Raw genomic sequence first — 17213 nt, 5'->3', positions numbered from 1 at the left:
TTTTGAGATGGAAAAATTCAGTTTTACAGATGATAGAAACATGGCTTTCAAATGAAAGATTGCTATCAAACAGCACACCTAGGTTCCTAACTGATGAAAAACAATTGACAGAGCAGCCATCAAGTGTTAGATAGTGTTCTAAGTTATTACATGTGGGGTTTTTAGGTCTGATAATTAACACCTCTGTTTTTTCTGAATTTAGCAGTAAGAAGTTACTCGTCATCCAGTTTTTTATATCGACTATGCTACGTTAGTTTCTCAATTTGGTGTGTTTCACTGGGCCGCCAAGAAATATAGAGCTGAGTATCATCAGCATAACAGTGAAAACTAACACCATGTCTCCTGATAATATCTCCCAAGGGTAACATGTAAAGCGTGAAGCTTGAGGTACTCCGTACTGCACTTGTGATCGATATGATACCTCTTCATTCAGTGCTACGAACTGATGGCGTTCAGATAAGTAAGATTTGAACCATGCTAATGCACTTCCACTAATGCCAACAAAGTGTTCTAGTCTATTTAAAAGAATGTTATGGTCGATAGTGTCGAACGCAGCACTAAGATCCAGTAGAACTAATAAAGAGATACAACCACGATCAGATGATAGAAGCAGGTCATTTGTAATGAGAGCAGTCTCAGTACTATGATACGGTCTAAATCCTGACTGGAATTCCTCACAAATACTATTTTTCTCTAAGAAGGAATATAATTGCGAGGATACTACCTTTTCTAGTATCTTTGACAGAAAAGGGAGATTTGAGATCGGTCTGTAATTAACTAAATTTTTGGGGTCAAGTTGTGGCTTTTTAATAAGAGGCTTAATAACAGCCAATTTGAAGGTTTTGGGGACATATCCTAATGACAGTGATGAATTAATAATAGCCAAAAGAGGATCTATGACTTCTGGAAGCAGCTCTTTTAGTAGTTTAGATGGAATAGGGTCTAACATGCATGTTGTTGGTTTAGATTATTTAACAAATTTGTACAATTCTTCCTCTCCTATAGTAGAGAATGAGTGAAATTGTTCCTCAGGGGATCTATAGTGCACTATCTGATGCGATATTGTAGCTGACGGCTGCATGGTTACAATTTTATCTCTGATAGAATCGATCTTGAAAGTATAGTAGTTCATAAAGTCATTACTGCTGTGCTTTTGGGAAATGCCAACACCTGTTAATGCTTTATTTTTCGTTAATTTAGTGACTGTATTGAATAAATACCGGGGGTTATGTTTGTTTTCTTCTAGAAGAGACGAAAAGTAATCAGACCTAGCAGTTTTTAATGCTTTTCTGTAGGATAGGGTATTTTCCAGCCAGGCTATACGAAATACCTCTAGTTTTGTTTTCCTCCATCTGCGTTCCATTTTCCGGACTGCTTTATTTAAGGTGCGAGTGTGCTCATTATACCACGGAGTTGGACTGTTTTCTTTGATCTTCCTTAAGCGTAAAGGAGCAACTGTATCTAAAGTGCTAGAAAAGAGAGAGTCCATAGTTTCTGTAACATCATCAAGATTTTATGCGCTGTTGGATATGCTGAGGAATTGAGTTAAATCAGGAAGATTACTTACAAAGCAGTCTTTTGTGGTAGAGGTGATGGTTCTACCATACTTGTAACAAGGTGTAGAATTTACAGTTTTAGCTATATGGAGTTTACACAAGACTAGATAATGATCTGAGATATCATTGCTTTGCAGCAGAATTTCAACACCACTAACATCAATTCCATGTGACAGTATTAAATCTAGAGTATGATTTCGACAGTGAGTAGGTCCGGAAACCTGTTGTCTAACCCCAATAGAGTTCAGAATGTCTATGAATGCTGATCCTAATGTATCTTTCTCGTTGACATGGATATTAAAATCGCCAACAATTAAGACTTTATCTGCAGCCAGTACTAACTCAGATAGAAAATCAGCAAATTCTTTAATAAAGTCTGTATGGTGCCCTGGTGGCCTGTATACAGTAGCCAGTACAAACATCACAGGGGATTTATCACCAACACGTGTTTCTCTAGATAATGTTATACGCAGCACCATAACTTCAAACGAGTTATACTTAAAGCCTGCCCTCCGAGAAATACTGAGAATATTGCTATAAATTGTAGCAAAACCTCCCCCTTTACCTTTCGGACGTGGCTCATTTTTATAGCAGTAATCTTGGGGGTGGACTCATTTAAAGTAATGTATTAATCTGGTTTTAGCCATGTTTCTGTCAAACTGAGCAAATCTAGATTATTATCATTGATTAAATCATTTACAAAAAGTGCTTTTGTAGAAAGGGACCTGATATTCAGTAAGCCAAGCTTTATCAATTGTTTCTCTGTATTGTAAACATTTTTTATTTGTTGAACATGAATTAAATTGTTACTCTTAATTTGGTTTGGACGTTTTCTGTATTTTCTAGTTCGGGGAACAGACACAGTCTCTATAGTGTGATATCTGGGTGAAGGAGTCTCTATGTGCTGAGAATTAACTGATTTCTGTGATGTGATGCGGCTAGCAGACGGTCGGTTTAGCCAGTCTGTCTGCTTCCTGACCTGGGCCCCAGTTAGTCAAGTACGAACTCTAAGACTATGTGCCATATTTCTAGAGAGAAGAGCGGCACCACCCCAGGAGGGATCAAGACCATCTCTTTTCAACAGGTCAGGTCTGCCCCAAAAACTCATCCAATTGTCTATAAAGTCTATGTTATTCTGCGGGCACCACTTAGACATTCAGCCATTGAGTGACGACAGTCTGCTATGAATCTCATCGCCACGGTAAGCAGGGAGTGGACCAGAGCATATTACAGTGTCTGACATCGTACTTGCAATTTCACACACCTCTTTAACATTTTTTTTAGTGATCTCCAACTGGCGAAGTCGAACAACGTTGGATAACAATCTTACTGAATTTACATTTAGCATTAGCCAGCACTTTTAAATTTGCCAAGATGTCAGGCGCTCTGGCTTCTGGTAAACATTGGACTATGGTGGCTGGTGTCTCTATTTTCACATTTCGTACAATAGAATCGGTAATAACTAGCGCACTTTCATCAGGTTTCTCAGTGGGTGCGTCACTGAGTGGGGAGAACCTGTTTGATGTTCTGATCAGAACGGAAGAGCAGTGTTTTGACCCCGCGACTAGGCCGCCTCACAGTCACCCAGTTGCCCTGCTGCACGGGCTCAACCGGAGCCGAACAATGTACAGGACTCCCTGAGCTAGTCGCATCCAAAGCAGTATCTACAGCCCTCACATTCTTACTATCCTCAACTAAAGTTTGGATGCGTGTCTCTAATTCTGAAACCTTCTCTGTCAGCCTAACTATTTCCCTGCATTTATCACATGTGAATCCCTCATCGCCGACAGAGAGAGATCAACTATACATGTGACATGAAGTGCAAATAACAATAGCAGGAGAAGAAGCCATTACTCACCGTGACTGATGAATGATACCAACTTAACTTACCACTTACCACTGTTGTTTGATGAACTCGTGAAAAACGGAGCGAGACAGAAATGAGAACAGAGCGAGAAAAAAGAAAACAATAATAGACGCGAACAGAAACGAATAGAAACTGATGCGCTGCACTCGCGGTTTTAAAAAGCGAACGATCAAATTAGTTAGATTAGTTTGATAGATAATACCAGAAATGTGGTGGGAATTAAGTTATATATTATCACTTTAAACAACAGAGAGTGAAAGTAAGGTAAAGATTCAATAAAAAAGCGGAGCTACAAACGCAAACCTCTCAGGAGCACATGCTCAGGTAAGACAGTCAGAGCTTCGGTGCTCCACTGCAAGCACTTTGATCAGGATTTGCCGTGGTGGCATCTTCCTGCTGAGGAGCGTAACTCCCTGTCGAGAGCAGCCTGGAAATATACTTAGTTTGTACTGAACCCAAATATTTCCCCCTACCCCTGACAGACAATCTGTCTCTAAAAACTCATTCTAAGTGTTTCAAAGTGTAAACTCAAGCCCAGTATCCAAATAAGGATTGTGATTCCCTTTTCAGAATAGGTATTTCCGTCTATGTCAAAATGTGATGATTCCGTTTTTGCTAAACTGTAGTAACCTTTTTTCTTTGTCATGCAACCTGTTTTATTTAGGGTTGGGGGGGATCTGATCCCCCTGAAGGTCAAATGACAGCTATAAAATGAAGCTTTACCTGTAAATATGAAGATATATGTTTATCGATATTAAATTGTAATTTCGTATATTTCAAATCATAATCATAACTTTAAATCATAAAATGGCAACCCCTGAATTGGTTAAAATAATTAACATTACCTAAGCAGTTAAATTAAATATGCTATAAAACCCCACTCATTCAAGGACATTTGCACAGGATCTGCTTTTATTGCATGGGTGGTGCAAATACATAATGTAGGTGTATGAATGCTGGTAATTTGAAAAAGTGAAAATTATTAAAAACAGCACTTCAGATCAAAATGGCCCTGTTTTAGACTCACTTACCAATGTGATTATCTAAAAAGGGAGTGCAAGTCCACACCAAAATGATTGTGAAAATAGTGATTATTTCCTTCATCTAGTTGACTGGCTGAGGATCATGTTATACAGATGCAGCATAAAGGTGTAAAGGATGTGTCTATACCTCCATATGAGACCGTTCCCTGAGGGTCTGTAGTGAGACTCTCTCTGAGCTGCCGCCCCTTCTCATCAGTTACATCCAGACCCAGGTACGACAGAGCCTGCAAAATGACCAAACTGTCAAAAACCTTCATCATTATAGCTTCAGGCATACTCAACCACATCCTGCACCTTTGAAATTCTGAGAGGTCTGCAATGCCATTCTCCTATTTAAAAAAAACAATTTTTAATTAATATATTTATTACAACACTGTTTTGAATTTACTTCTCAGAGCAGACAATATATATAACTATGAACTATCAGGCTTAAATGTTTAGTGAATAAACAGATATTTTAAGAGCTGACTGATGACTATTATTCTTTTTCGACTGTACAGCATCCATCCAAGCTTGAAACGAGTGTTACAGCCACTTACACAAGAGGGCAGTGTGGTAACAGAGGTCAAGTCAGTGGCGTACAATAAATCCAGGCTAATGGTCCATTAGAGTTCAAAAAGCATTAATAAAGCTAATCAGATTAAGTTCAAACCTACAATCTGATACTGCCACAAAAGTAAGATATACTGTTCAAACACCAATGGCAAGAAAACTGTCCTGTTCCAGACAAAACATCTACTTAAAGATGAGACAAACAGCATAAAGTCACATCAAAATTTTGGAGCATGTCAAATACCTGTTCGTGCAACACTTAATATCATGTGCATTGTGCCTTTAGTCCACATTTAATGCTCTCGTCCATTGAGACCTAATCCTATTAATGGGCCGGTAGATTAGGGTCAGCCTCGGGATCAGAAGGATTAAATAAAATCTCTGCTAAACAACTGCACCATAACAAAGAGCAGAGACAGAGATCTATGACAGGTATGACAGGTTATCTTCATAAGTGCTCTGTCAGTTACTTCGCACTGACATACAGGTGCCTCTCTTAAAGTCACTGGTTCAAATTTCAATGAGGATTAACCCTTTAAACCCCCCCTTGTTTTCTTAACTGCTGGGTCCAATCCTGTCATTACTAAAAACTACAGATACAGGCACTTGGCACATGCCACTGCAATCATAAGCTATATAGAGAATTTAAGTCTTCTCAATAAAATATTTTACACCCAAATTAACAGTATTTATTTTAGTTAATTTATTCTTAAATGTTTACAAGAAAATCCACTCATATGAGTTGAAGACAGCAATGCAAGACAGCAATGCAGCTGACACATTCAAGGTTGTAAGGACATCATTAAAATAGTCTATGTAACATCAGTGATTCAAGCATAATTATATGAAGCTATAAGAATACTTTGTGCGCAAAAAAAACAAAAATGATGAATTTATTTAACAAATTATTGATTCTGTGTCATTCGAGCAGAGAAATGCACACGCATATGTCATGGTACTCTCGTGAATGGCAGCGGACTGACCCAGAAGAGAAAAAAAATTATTGAATAAAGTCATTATTTTTGTCTTCTTTTGGCACAAAATGTATTCTCATAGCTTCAGAAAATTAAGGTTGAACTACTGATGTCACATGGACTATTTTAATGATGTCCTTACTACCTTTCTGGGCTTTGAACGTGTCAGTTGCCTTGCTGTCTATGCAGGGTCAGAAAGCTCTCGGACTGCATCAAAAATATCTTAATTTGTGTTCCGAAGATGAGTGAAGATTTTGTGGGTTTGGAACGACATGAGGGTGAGTAATTAATGACAGAAATTACATTTTTGGGTGAACTATCCCTTTAAGGTCACATGACTAGTATACTACTCATTTTATGTCACACTTTCACTCATGGAAATAAACTGCTGATGTGAATTGTAGTCATATTTTGCAATGTTATCTAGCTCAGTGGTTCTCAGTCAGTGGGCTGGGGACCATTTGGGGGCTTCAACAAAAAAAGTACTTAGTTAAATAAATTATTTTTTATAATCAAATTCTAATCTAAATTAAAATGCTAAAATAAACATAAAATTATGTTGTAAGATGAAATTTACAAAGATAAAATATTATAATATAAAAAAAGTAATAAATAAAAATAATACTTATTTCTTCCCACAGAATAACTGTTGGCTTTATTTGAAGAACATACAGCCGTAATCACTAAATAAATTAGTTTAATATATATAATGTTAATAAGGTTAATACTCAATATACTTTGTTCCATTATGTTATTAAAAAAAGTTCAAAAACAAGCAGCTTTGTCATAATCACAGTATATCAGCATAATATACTGTATGTGAGTCATTGAATATTGTGTTGAAGAACAAGGGGCCTTCAAGTCAAAAATGTTGACCACTGATCTTGCTAGCTAACGCTAATTGTGATCATTATTTGTGATAGTCTTAGAGTGCATCTGTTAGATGGGTTGAAAATCATAAAAGACTTAAATTATAGCTAAAAAATGTTGCAATTTTTATGTATTATATTGCAATATTTAACATATTCAACAAACATTACACGCTAAAAAAAAAGTGATTTTTGTGAGGTCAGTGAAAATATTACCAGTTAAGTCAGCAGAATGTGTCCTGGATTATCAGTCAAATGTAAGCTTACCATTCACAGCACCTGACTGCTGAGAATGTTTCATAAAGCATCACACTTTGTATACATGCAAAAGTGTTTGTGTAAACCAGGCTTACCAGATCGAGCTTCTCTGATTTGAGACGTATGTGGGGGTCCAGCGAGATCTTGGGTTTGGAAACAGTGGCTTGTCTCTGCGCGGTGGAGGCTGAGGGGGAAAGTGGGACAGTAATTCACCTACTTTAAGAGTCATACTCATATTAGAGCATTTAGTGGCGAGTGCTAGTTAGCTGCATTGATACCGTGGCCTTAATGTTTTTTTCATTGTCTGGGAGCTCAAATGAATGGGTATTATATTAATACAATAAAGATTATGAACTGTGTGAGGGAATTGAATTGAGGGGTGGAGAGAGATAGCGATAGAGAAAGCCAGGTATTAACACCAGTGCTTTCAGTAGCGTGTGTATTGTTAAGCAACGCTGGCTATAAGAGCTATGAGATGATCTCCCCCACCCCGGGGACATGCTCCTGCAGGGGATTTATCTGCCTTCTGACGCTCATGATTGACAGCCTGAGCTCAGACACGTCCGACTAACGCAGACTCAGACAGGTCCCACGCCGGTAATTCAGGACCAACACACACAGCAGGAGCTCACTCAGGGGAGTAGATTTAACAGGTGGTACTGATGGTACACAATCCAGGACAACTAAAACATTACAGATTAATGATGCTTCTATGAATGTTGCACCAGAACTGAAAACATGTGGAAAGCCAGCGTAACTACTTCATATAAAAATGGAACAATTTCACCTTCATGTTGTACAAACATGCATAAATGCCTTTTTTTCTATGAAACACAAAATGGGAATTTTTGAAGAATATCCTGGCTACTGTTTTCCTTATAATGAAAGTGAATGAGGACTCACTCTATCAAGCTCCAACAATCACAATAAAATACATTAAAATTGTCTATACAACTTAAGGGGATAGGTCACCCAACAATGAAAATTGTCAACATTTACTCACCCTCATGTCGTTCCAAACCAGTATGAGTTTCTTTCTTATGTTGAACACAAAAGAATATATCTTGAAGAGTGCTGGTAATCAAACAGTTGATGGTCCCCATTGACTTACATAGTACAGGTACATCTCAAAAAATTTGAATATCGTGAAAAAAATCTTTTTTTTTGTAACCTATTTCAAAAAGTGTAACTTTCATATATATTTTAGATTCATAACATGTAAAGTAAAACATTTCAAAAGTTTTTTTGTTTTAATTTGGATGATTAGAGCTTACAGCTCATGAAAGTCAAAATCCAGTATCTCAATATATTAGAATATTTAAATTTGAGTTTCATTAAACGACCATCCCTTAAGTATAAATTCAGGGTATCTCTTGTTCTTTGAAACCACAATAATAGGGAAGTGAAGTGACATTCAGCCAAGTATGGTGACCCATACTCGGAATTCGTGCTCTGCATTTAACTCATCCAACGTGCACACACACAGCAGTGAACACACACCCGGAGCAGTGGGCAGCCATTTTATGCTGCAGCGCCCGGGGAGCAGTTGGGGGTTCGGTGCCTTGCTCAAGGGCACCTCAGTCGTGGTATTGAGGGTGGAGAGAGCGCTGGACATTCACTCCCCCCACCTACAATTCCTGCCGGCCGGAGACTCGAACCCGCAACCTTCGGATTACAAATCCAACTCTCTAACCATTAGGCCACGACTTCCTAAGACTGCTGACTTGGCAATGATCCAGAAGATGAACACTGACACCCTCCACAAAGAGGGTAAGTCACAGAGGGTCATTACTGAAAGGTGTGGCTGTTTACAGAGTGCTGTATCAAAGCATATTAAATGCAAAGTTGACTGGAAGGAAGAATTTGGGTAGGAAAAGGTGCACAAGCAACAGGGATGACCGCAAGCTTGAGAATACTCTCAAGCAAAGCTGATTCAAACACTTGTGAGAGCTTCACAAGGAGTGGACTGAAGCTAGAGTCAGTGCATCAAGAGTCACCACGCTCAAACGTCTTCAGGAAAAGGGCTACCAAGCCACTTCTGAACCAGAGACAACGTCAGAAGCATCTTACCTGGGCTAAAGAGAAAAAAAACTGGACTGGTGCTCAGTGGTCCAAAGTCCTCTTTTCAGATGAAAGTAAATTTTGCATTTCATTTGGAAATCAATGTCTGGAGTCTGGAGGAAGATTGGAGAGGCACAGAATCCAAGCTGCTTGAAGTCCAGTTTGAAGTTTCCACAGTCAGTGATGATTTGGGGTGCCGTGACGTCTACTGGTGTTGGTCCATTGTGTTTTATCAAGTCCAGAGTCAATGCAGCCGTCTACCAGGAGATTTTGGAGCACATTATGCTTCCAGCTGCTGACAAGCTTTATGGAGATGCTGATTTGCTTTTCCAGCAGGACTTTAGCACCTGCCCAGAGTGCCAAAACCACTTCCAAGTGGTTTGCTGACCATACTGTGCTTGATTGGCCAGCCAACATGATGGCCTGAACCCCATATGGAATCTATGGGATATTTTCAAGAGAAAGATGAGAAACAGTCGATCCAACAAAACAGACGAGCTGAAGCCTCAATAGTGCCTCAGCAGAGCCACAGGCTGACTGTTTCCATGCCATTCCTCACTGATGCTGGAGTTTGTGCTAAAGGAGCCCTGACAAAGTATTGAGTACATAAATGAACATACTTTAAAGAACTTGAACTTTTCTGCTTTGCAAATAAATTTTTTTATTGATCTTATTGATATTTTCTTGGAAATATTCTAATATTTTGAGATACTGGATTTTGACTTTCATGAGCTGTAAGCTCTAATTATCAAAATTAAAACAAAAACACTTTTGAAATGTCTTACTTTACATGTAATGAATCTAAAGTATATATGAAAGTTTCACTTTTTGAAATAAGTTACAAAAAAAGTTCACGATATTCTAATTTTTTAAGATGTGCCTGTATTTCTTTCCCTACTATGGAAGTCAATGGGCACCAACAACTTCAAAATTCTTCAAAAATATATTATTTTGTGTTCAACATAAGAAAGAAACTTATACAGGTTTGGAACAACACAAGGGTGAGTAAATGATGACCACATTTTCATTTTTGGGTGAACTATTACTTTAAGTGCTGTATTCTCAGTGTTATCAAACTAAATATAGCAAAATTAGGCTGATGTTTGAATGGCATTTTGTCATGATGACTTCTGAAGTCTATTTCAGAGCATCATTGAGGTGTGTTATAAAAGATTATTTGTGAAAAATAATTTAGATTTCAGTCTGTTTCTTACACAAAGCTATTATATGTCTTCAGAAAACTTGGAATACAGCACATGATTTATATAGACCACTGTTATAATGCTTTAATGGTGCTTTTTGTCATTTTTAGTGCTTGATAGCCCCAGTCCCCATTCACTTTTATTATATGGAAAAGAGCCTAGATATTCTTCAAAAGTTATTTTTTGGTTTTCATGTCATTTGGGTCATGGGGTAAGTATAGGAAATGTTTATTTCTGTCTGAGCCATCTCTTTAAAAACAATAAGAGATTAAAAAAAAAATCTCAAATTCAAAGGCCAAGCTCAAAATCTGACACATAAGCGCATTCAAACAATTCACATAAGTTTATATTAATTTAACAGTGTCATGTTTAACCGACACTCTCAGAAAAAAACATGTACAAAACCGTCACTGGGGTAGTACCCTTTCAAAAGGTACTAACACTTTAGGTAATAATGTGTACTAATATGTACCATTTAGGGGTTAATAAGGGTAAAAAGAAATCTTTTAGCTTTTAGCTTTTGTACTCAATGACAGCATTTAACCTTTTTTTCTGAGAGAGTATTGTAATAACATTAATTTAACTGAAAAGGTTGCAAACCAGCTGTAAACAACACTCTTCCATGGTGAGCAGAATTCTACAACAATCTCTATATCTCTACAAATCACAATGATTAAAGTGCGAAGAATCATGGTGCGTTCCGATTGACAGGGCCCCTACGCAGTGTTCACTGCTCCCTACTCCCTAAGCATGGGATATCCGTTGAAGTGGACTTCACTGACAATAATCGCTCATTTGGAACGCCCTGCTGCGTCATCAAAGAAAATCAACGGCAGGGTCACGTAGATTATGATATAACATGAATAAATATTGTGATTATTTTACTTTCAAATTTAAACACATAAAATACATACAATTATGTATCTAATAAATAGTCAAAATGTACTGTTACAGATTGTAGTGGTTTCATCTCGTGTGCTTTCTTTCCCACACGCAGCCTCATTAACTCTCCTGAGGTAAATAAAGTAAAATGAACATTGACAGAGCCTCAGCTTTTTCTCGCCGGCTTTCCCTAGTTTCACCTATTCATACAATACAATATGCAAATATAACTCATTGCCATAACCATTCTGTCACAAACTCGGCCTCTGTGGCCCTCCCTGAACGCCACCGGAGGGCACCATCACCGGAATATTAACTGAACTGCATTTCCCACAATGCTCTGTACCGGAGACTGATTACGGCACAGGTGTTTTCCATCACTGTTTCCCCATATAAGCTGCAACCTCCAGTCACACTTCGCGAAGTCTTGTATTGCCCCAGCTTACACCTCTGAGCGTTTATTGATCTCCCGTTTTCGATCCTTGGACTGTTACCCGACTCTGTGATTCTCTGCTTCCTGCCTTTGTGACCCGATCTCTGAACTGTTGTTTACTTCCCCTGTCTGCCGCCTGCCTCGACTCAACCCTGGTTATCGTTTATGGATTCTGATCTATCTCTGACACCCCTGTCGCTGTTTAATGATCCCTGCCTGTTTGACCCTGTCTTATTATTAAAGCTGCAAATGGATCCCCGTGCCTCAGACCCATCATTACACATTCATAAATACTGTAGTTTGTATAATAATACAATTTATTGCAACGCCTTTAAAAAAACTCTTTCAACGGCTCAGCTCCATCGTTAGTTCTAACTGATGACGAGGTGCACAATGACAGTTGGGTGATTTTTCCCTCTCCACTTCCTGTGAGGTGATGTATCGATGATCCCTTATATTCCCTATGCTGTTTGCAGTGCCCTTCAAACTGAACATGTTTGTTCCCTTCGGATTGGAATCTCACTTAAGATGGCAGAATACCCTGTAAAGTCCACTTCACAGTCCACTTACGGTTGAATGGAACGCACCCTCAGTCTCTCTAAACCCCTCCTTTCCGTGAGCCCTCACTGCTGTGATTGGTCAGATGGCGCAGTCCTTTGTGATTGGTCTACCGCGTACAGTGCGTGTCGGAAACGAAACGCCCATTGCTATAACGGAATGACTGGAGACTTGTCAATACATTGAAAAGATGGTATCGATTGTACCTTACCGATAGAGTGGTGGAACTATGATGTCACTTTGTAGGCGAAAACCCGGAAGCGAGTTTTAGGACTTCCGGTTCCATTGTCCCAGAGTCAATGGGTTTTTTGAATGGGATTTTGGTTAAATCCCTTAAATAAGGTCTGTGGTTCACACAGGCTCAAGATACTTTCACGTTTTATTCTGTGACATAAAACACACCAGTTACACCCCACTCGTGATTTTTTTTAAACTGCTATGTTTCTTAAAAAAGACGGTTGTTAACAAGTTGCTAAATGGGACTACAGGTGCTGTCGGAGACATTAAACATCAATGCCGAACAGTTTATCAATTTACAGTATTTTGCAATTGTGGTATAATTTGTAATTCAATTAATTGTAGAATAACCAACTAATAGTTTCCTGCATTTTATATTGTTGTTCGACAATGTTTGCCCCGAAATGCGACATGTCTTCAGAGGGAAGATGCTCGTTTTATCACTTATTGATGCGGAGACTCTGGTTCGGACCATAAGGTAAACTCATATTATGATTATTACATGTAAACACCACATTTGCCGGATTAACGTGGTGAAAGTGAAACTTTAATGATGCATAGTTAAAAATGAAATGTTCACGGCCACATGAAGCTGTTAGAAAGCATATAGATTGAGGATTTCCAAGAAGCAAGTATAAAATAACATTTTGTGTAACCACCCTAACAAAATGAAAGCTGAAATGTGGTACTAAATTTAATCTTACCATATCCAAAAACTCGCTCACTCTGCTGTTATTTAAAATATTAAATACGTGGGGATACGTTTTTAATTAAAATATTCATATTAATCAAGGATTTATTGGCTTTTAATGCACCTTATTTCGAAATGTACAGAAATACGTGCTTTAAATGTCCTTTAGTTAAGATTATTTCATTTATTCACTATACTATTTATTACTACCCTGCTGAAAAAAACTATAGAAAATGTAATAGATTTAATGGTTATGTTGGGAATTGTATCGGCTTCACAACTTTGCAGATAGTTTATGTTCACATACTGCTACATGACACACTGCATGAAAGGTAATATTCGAAAAGGCATAATAGGGGCACTTTAAAAAATGACAACGAACAAAGAGAAGCATGTCTCCGAGTCTGAGCGCATCTTTACAGCACCTATTTAATTCAGATAAGACAGATCTTCCTTAATCTTATAAGATTTAATCAGCTAGTCTTGATAAATGGGTAATGGCATGCTTACAACCAGTCTAGATTAACTGGGCCAGGGATAGCCTGATGGATAGGTGCATGGTACACATCTAAGTTTGGACACTGGACATTAAAGCCACACTTGAAAATCTCTGAATGTCATTGCATTAAATAACAATTTACAAATGTTACAAAAAGTTTCTTAACCAATATTGTTGTATTTTATTCCAGTAACAATATCATATTACCTTTTTTAAATATGCTTACAATAAGTTCCATTTACTTGAGAAGAAGAAATTGTGTATTATAATAAGAATTGCTCTCAGGGAATATATTTTGAGGGTTTTAGAATTCATAATTAATACAGTTGCGGTCAGAATTATTGGAACCCTTGGTAAATATGATCAAAGAAGACTGTGAAAATTAACCTGCTTTGTTAATCCTTTTGATCTTTTATTTAAAAAATTCACAAAAAGCTAACCTTTCATTGGATAATAAGAATTTAAAATGGGGGGAAATATCATTATGAAATAAATGTTTTTCTCAAACACACGTTGGACACAATTATTGGCACCCCTAGAAATTCTTAAGAGTAAAATATCTCTGAAGTATACTCCCATTCATATTCACAATTTTGAGCACTCTAGGGTGATTATGAACATGAAATTATCCAGCCATGGCTTCCTGTTTCACAGAAATATAAATAGTAGGGAAAACAAAGCCCAAATTCCCTTAATCATCCATCACAATGAGAAAAACCAAAGAATATATTTCTGATGTGCAGCAAAAGATAATTGAGCTTCACAAATTAGTGAAGTGGCTTTAAGAAAAGAGCTAGAGCAGTGAAAACTCCCATTTCCACCATCAGGGCAATAATTAAGAATTTCCAATCAACATAAAATGTAATGAAACTGCCTGGAAGAGGACGTGTGTCTATATCGTCCTAATGCACGGTGAGGAGGAGAGTTTGAGTGGCTAAAGACTCTTCAAGGATCACAGCTGGAGAATTGCAGAAAATAGTTGAGTCTCGGGGTCAGAAAACCTTTAAAAAAATTGTCAAACAGCCCCTACATCACCACATGTTGTTTGGGAGGATTTCAAGAAAAATTCTCCTAGCTCATCCAAAAACAAACTCCAGCATATTCAGTTATCAGACACAACTGGAACTTCAAATGGGACTGGCTTCTATGGTCAGATGAAACTAAAAATTTGCTTTTTAGCAGCAAACACTCAAGATGGGTTTGGTGAACACAGGGATAAAAAGTACCCCATGTGTACAATGAAATATACTGCTGTATTTTTGATGTTGTGGGCCTGGACATCTTGTTTAGACACATGGCATCATGGATTCTATCAAATACCAACAGATAAAAAAATCAATAAGTGACTGATTCTGTTAGAAATCTTATAATGGGCCATGTTTGGATCTTTCAGCCGTACAATAATCCAAACACAAACCTCAAAAACAACACAAAAATGGGTCACTGAGCACAAAACCAAGCTTCTGCTATGGCCATCCCAGTCCTCTGACCTGAACCCTGTAGAAAATGAGTGAGGTGAACTGAAGAGAAGAAGCACCGTCATGGAGCTGGGAATCTAAAGGGTCTGGAGTGATTCTGGATGAAGGAATGGTCTCTGATCTGTTGTCAGGTGTTCTCTAACCTCATCAGGCATTATAGGAGAACATTTAGATCTGTTAAACTGGCAAATGGAGGTTTCAAAAAGTATTGAATAAAAAGGTGCCGTTAATTGTGACCAATGTGTATCAGAGAAAAACATTTATTTCATAATGATATTTCCCCCCATTTTAAATTCTTATTATCCAATGAAAGGTTAGCTTTTTGTGATTTTTTTAAATAAAAGATCAAAAGGATTAACAAAGCAGTTAATTTTCACAGTCTTCTTTGATCATATTTTCCAAGGGTTCCAATAATTCTGACCACAACTGTATGTATAATATTAATTAGTAATATTAATAATTAGGTTTTTAACTTTATCCACTGCCAATTGTTTTTTTTTTTAATTATGAATATTTATATATAAAAAAAAAACATTTTGTTTTTACTTTATCCACTGGCAATTTCTTCTTGTTTTAAGCATAAATCTTAATAAGTAATGTTATATTTGCACCCCAAACGGGATAAGAAAAAAGTCTGTTTTGGGTCAGTAAAATATGTCTCTTATACTCAAGGCTGCATTTATTTGATCAAAAAACAGTAAACATAAATATATTTTAAAATATTATTACAATTGAAAATAATTTCTATATAATTTTCTATTTTAATTTATTTGATCGCTCACATTTTAAAACGTTTATTAGGTTAAAATAGTTTCAGTAATTGTTTATTCTGAAAAATGTCTAGCATATTTTTTTTCATATTCCACTTAGTTTGATATATCTTTATTTATTTATTTATTTATTCACTTTTTACACGCCATGCCAGCATCAAGGCTTCTTTAATGGCGATCTCAGAATATATTACACAAGGTATACAATTAACAAAAAGTTCTAAAACACATTTCTAATCTACACTAAATAAAAATTCTAAAATACATTCAGGTGACACATTTTTACATAAATCAGTTAAACACACATCTGAATAAAACCTATTTACATTAAAAACAGTACAATGTAATAAAATATGCTTCACAGTTATTTTTGTTTGGCAAGTAAGGTTTGATATATCTAATACGTGACACATTCAAACACACTAGAATGACAATCAGCCTTTTTTAAATGTGAATTATGTGTCAAAATGTTTTAGGGGTCTCTGTGTAGAGAAATACAATGGTGAATTGATTTTGGGCATTATTTCAAAATAGAAAAATTTCAGTGTCTGGAAAAGTGACCTGACATGTTAACATCCACTCTGACTGCTGCTTCAAAGTATCTAAGAGCATAAAATGGACTTAAGTGACTTTCTCTGTATGGTTTCTTTAACAATTTATCAATCCCGTTTTGTGCCCCAAGAAAGGATTACACACTATGCACGGCAAACCAATCTGTACCAAACAGCTACCCAGCTGCTGTGAACTGAGATAAGAGTACTATCTGACTCAACATGAAAGAAGCCTTCCTCTCTTATTTTGGTACGTCTTCTAGAATTTGATTGTCTAATTTAAACACCTCACATACATGCCAGACCCCTGCAGCACAAAAAGATTACTTTGCAACTAGCCGTTGATTAAAATCCAAGCACTGCTACTGACTAATCCCCAGTCTTTCTCTCTGAAAACAAATAATTGCTTTGCAAGAAATCCCATTTCTCTGAGTACTGGTTCATTTTAGATGCTACTTGCACTGAGGCAAGATGCAATCTGTAAGGTACAGTAACTTAAAGAGCAACTACTTTCTGTATTCATGAACCTGCACTTGAACACCACTGATATTTTTCCTTTTAGTCTGTAACCATGAAGGATTTTAAAGGATGTACTTTACAAACAATGATATGTACTTTTCGATAATAATGAATTTCCTGCAAAATATCTATATTAAATTAAAAGTTATTTGATGCTCAAAATTGCTGCTCAAAAAACATTTCTTATCATCAATACTGAAGACAGGTTGTGCC

The 17213-nt window shown here is 37.0% G+C and overlaps 1 protein-coding gene across 3 annotated transcripts in view; it reads right to left on the bottom strand.

Moving 5' to 3' along the window:
* The window catches only part of LOC306860871 (syntaxin-binding protein 4-like), a 56872-nt gene that overhangs the window by 8611 nt on the left and 31048 nt on the right, over positions 1 to 17213 (bottom strand). For all 3 annotated transcript variants that reach the window (XM_079402856.1, XM_079402857.1, XM_079402858.1), the window contains exons 12-13: positions 7215 to 7303; positions 4594 to 4690 (exon numbers count right to left, since the gene is read on the bottom strand). In XM_079402856.1, coding sequence (XP_079258982.1) covers positions 4594 to 4690; positions 7215 to 7303 — 186 coding nt within the window. The remainder of the gene's footprint in view (positions 1 to 4593; positions 4691 to 7214; positions 7304 to 17213) is intronic.

Source organism: Barbus barbus, assembly GCF_936440315.1.
Source record: "Barbus barbus genome assembly, chromosome: 4".
Classification (NCBI taxonomy): domain Eukaryota; kingdom Metazoa; phylum Chordata; class Actinopteri; order Cypriniformes; family Cyprinidae; genus Barbus; species Barbus barbus.
The sequence above is the reverse complement of the archived record's forward strand: the minus strand, read 5'-3'. Positions and strand labels throughout refer to the sequence as shown.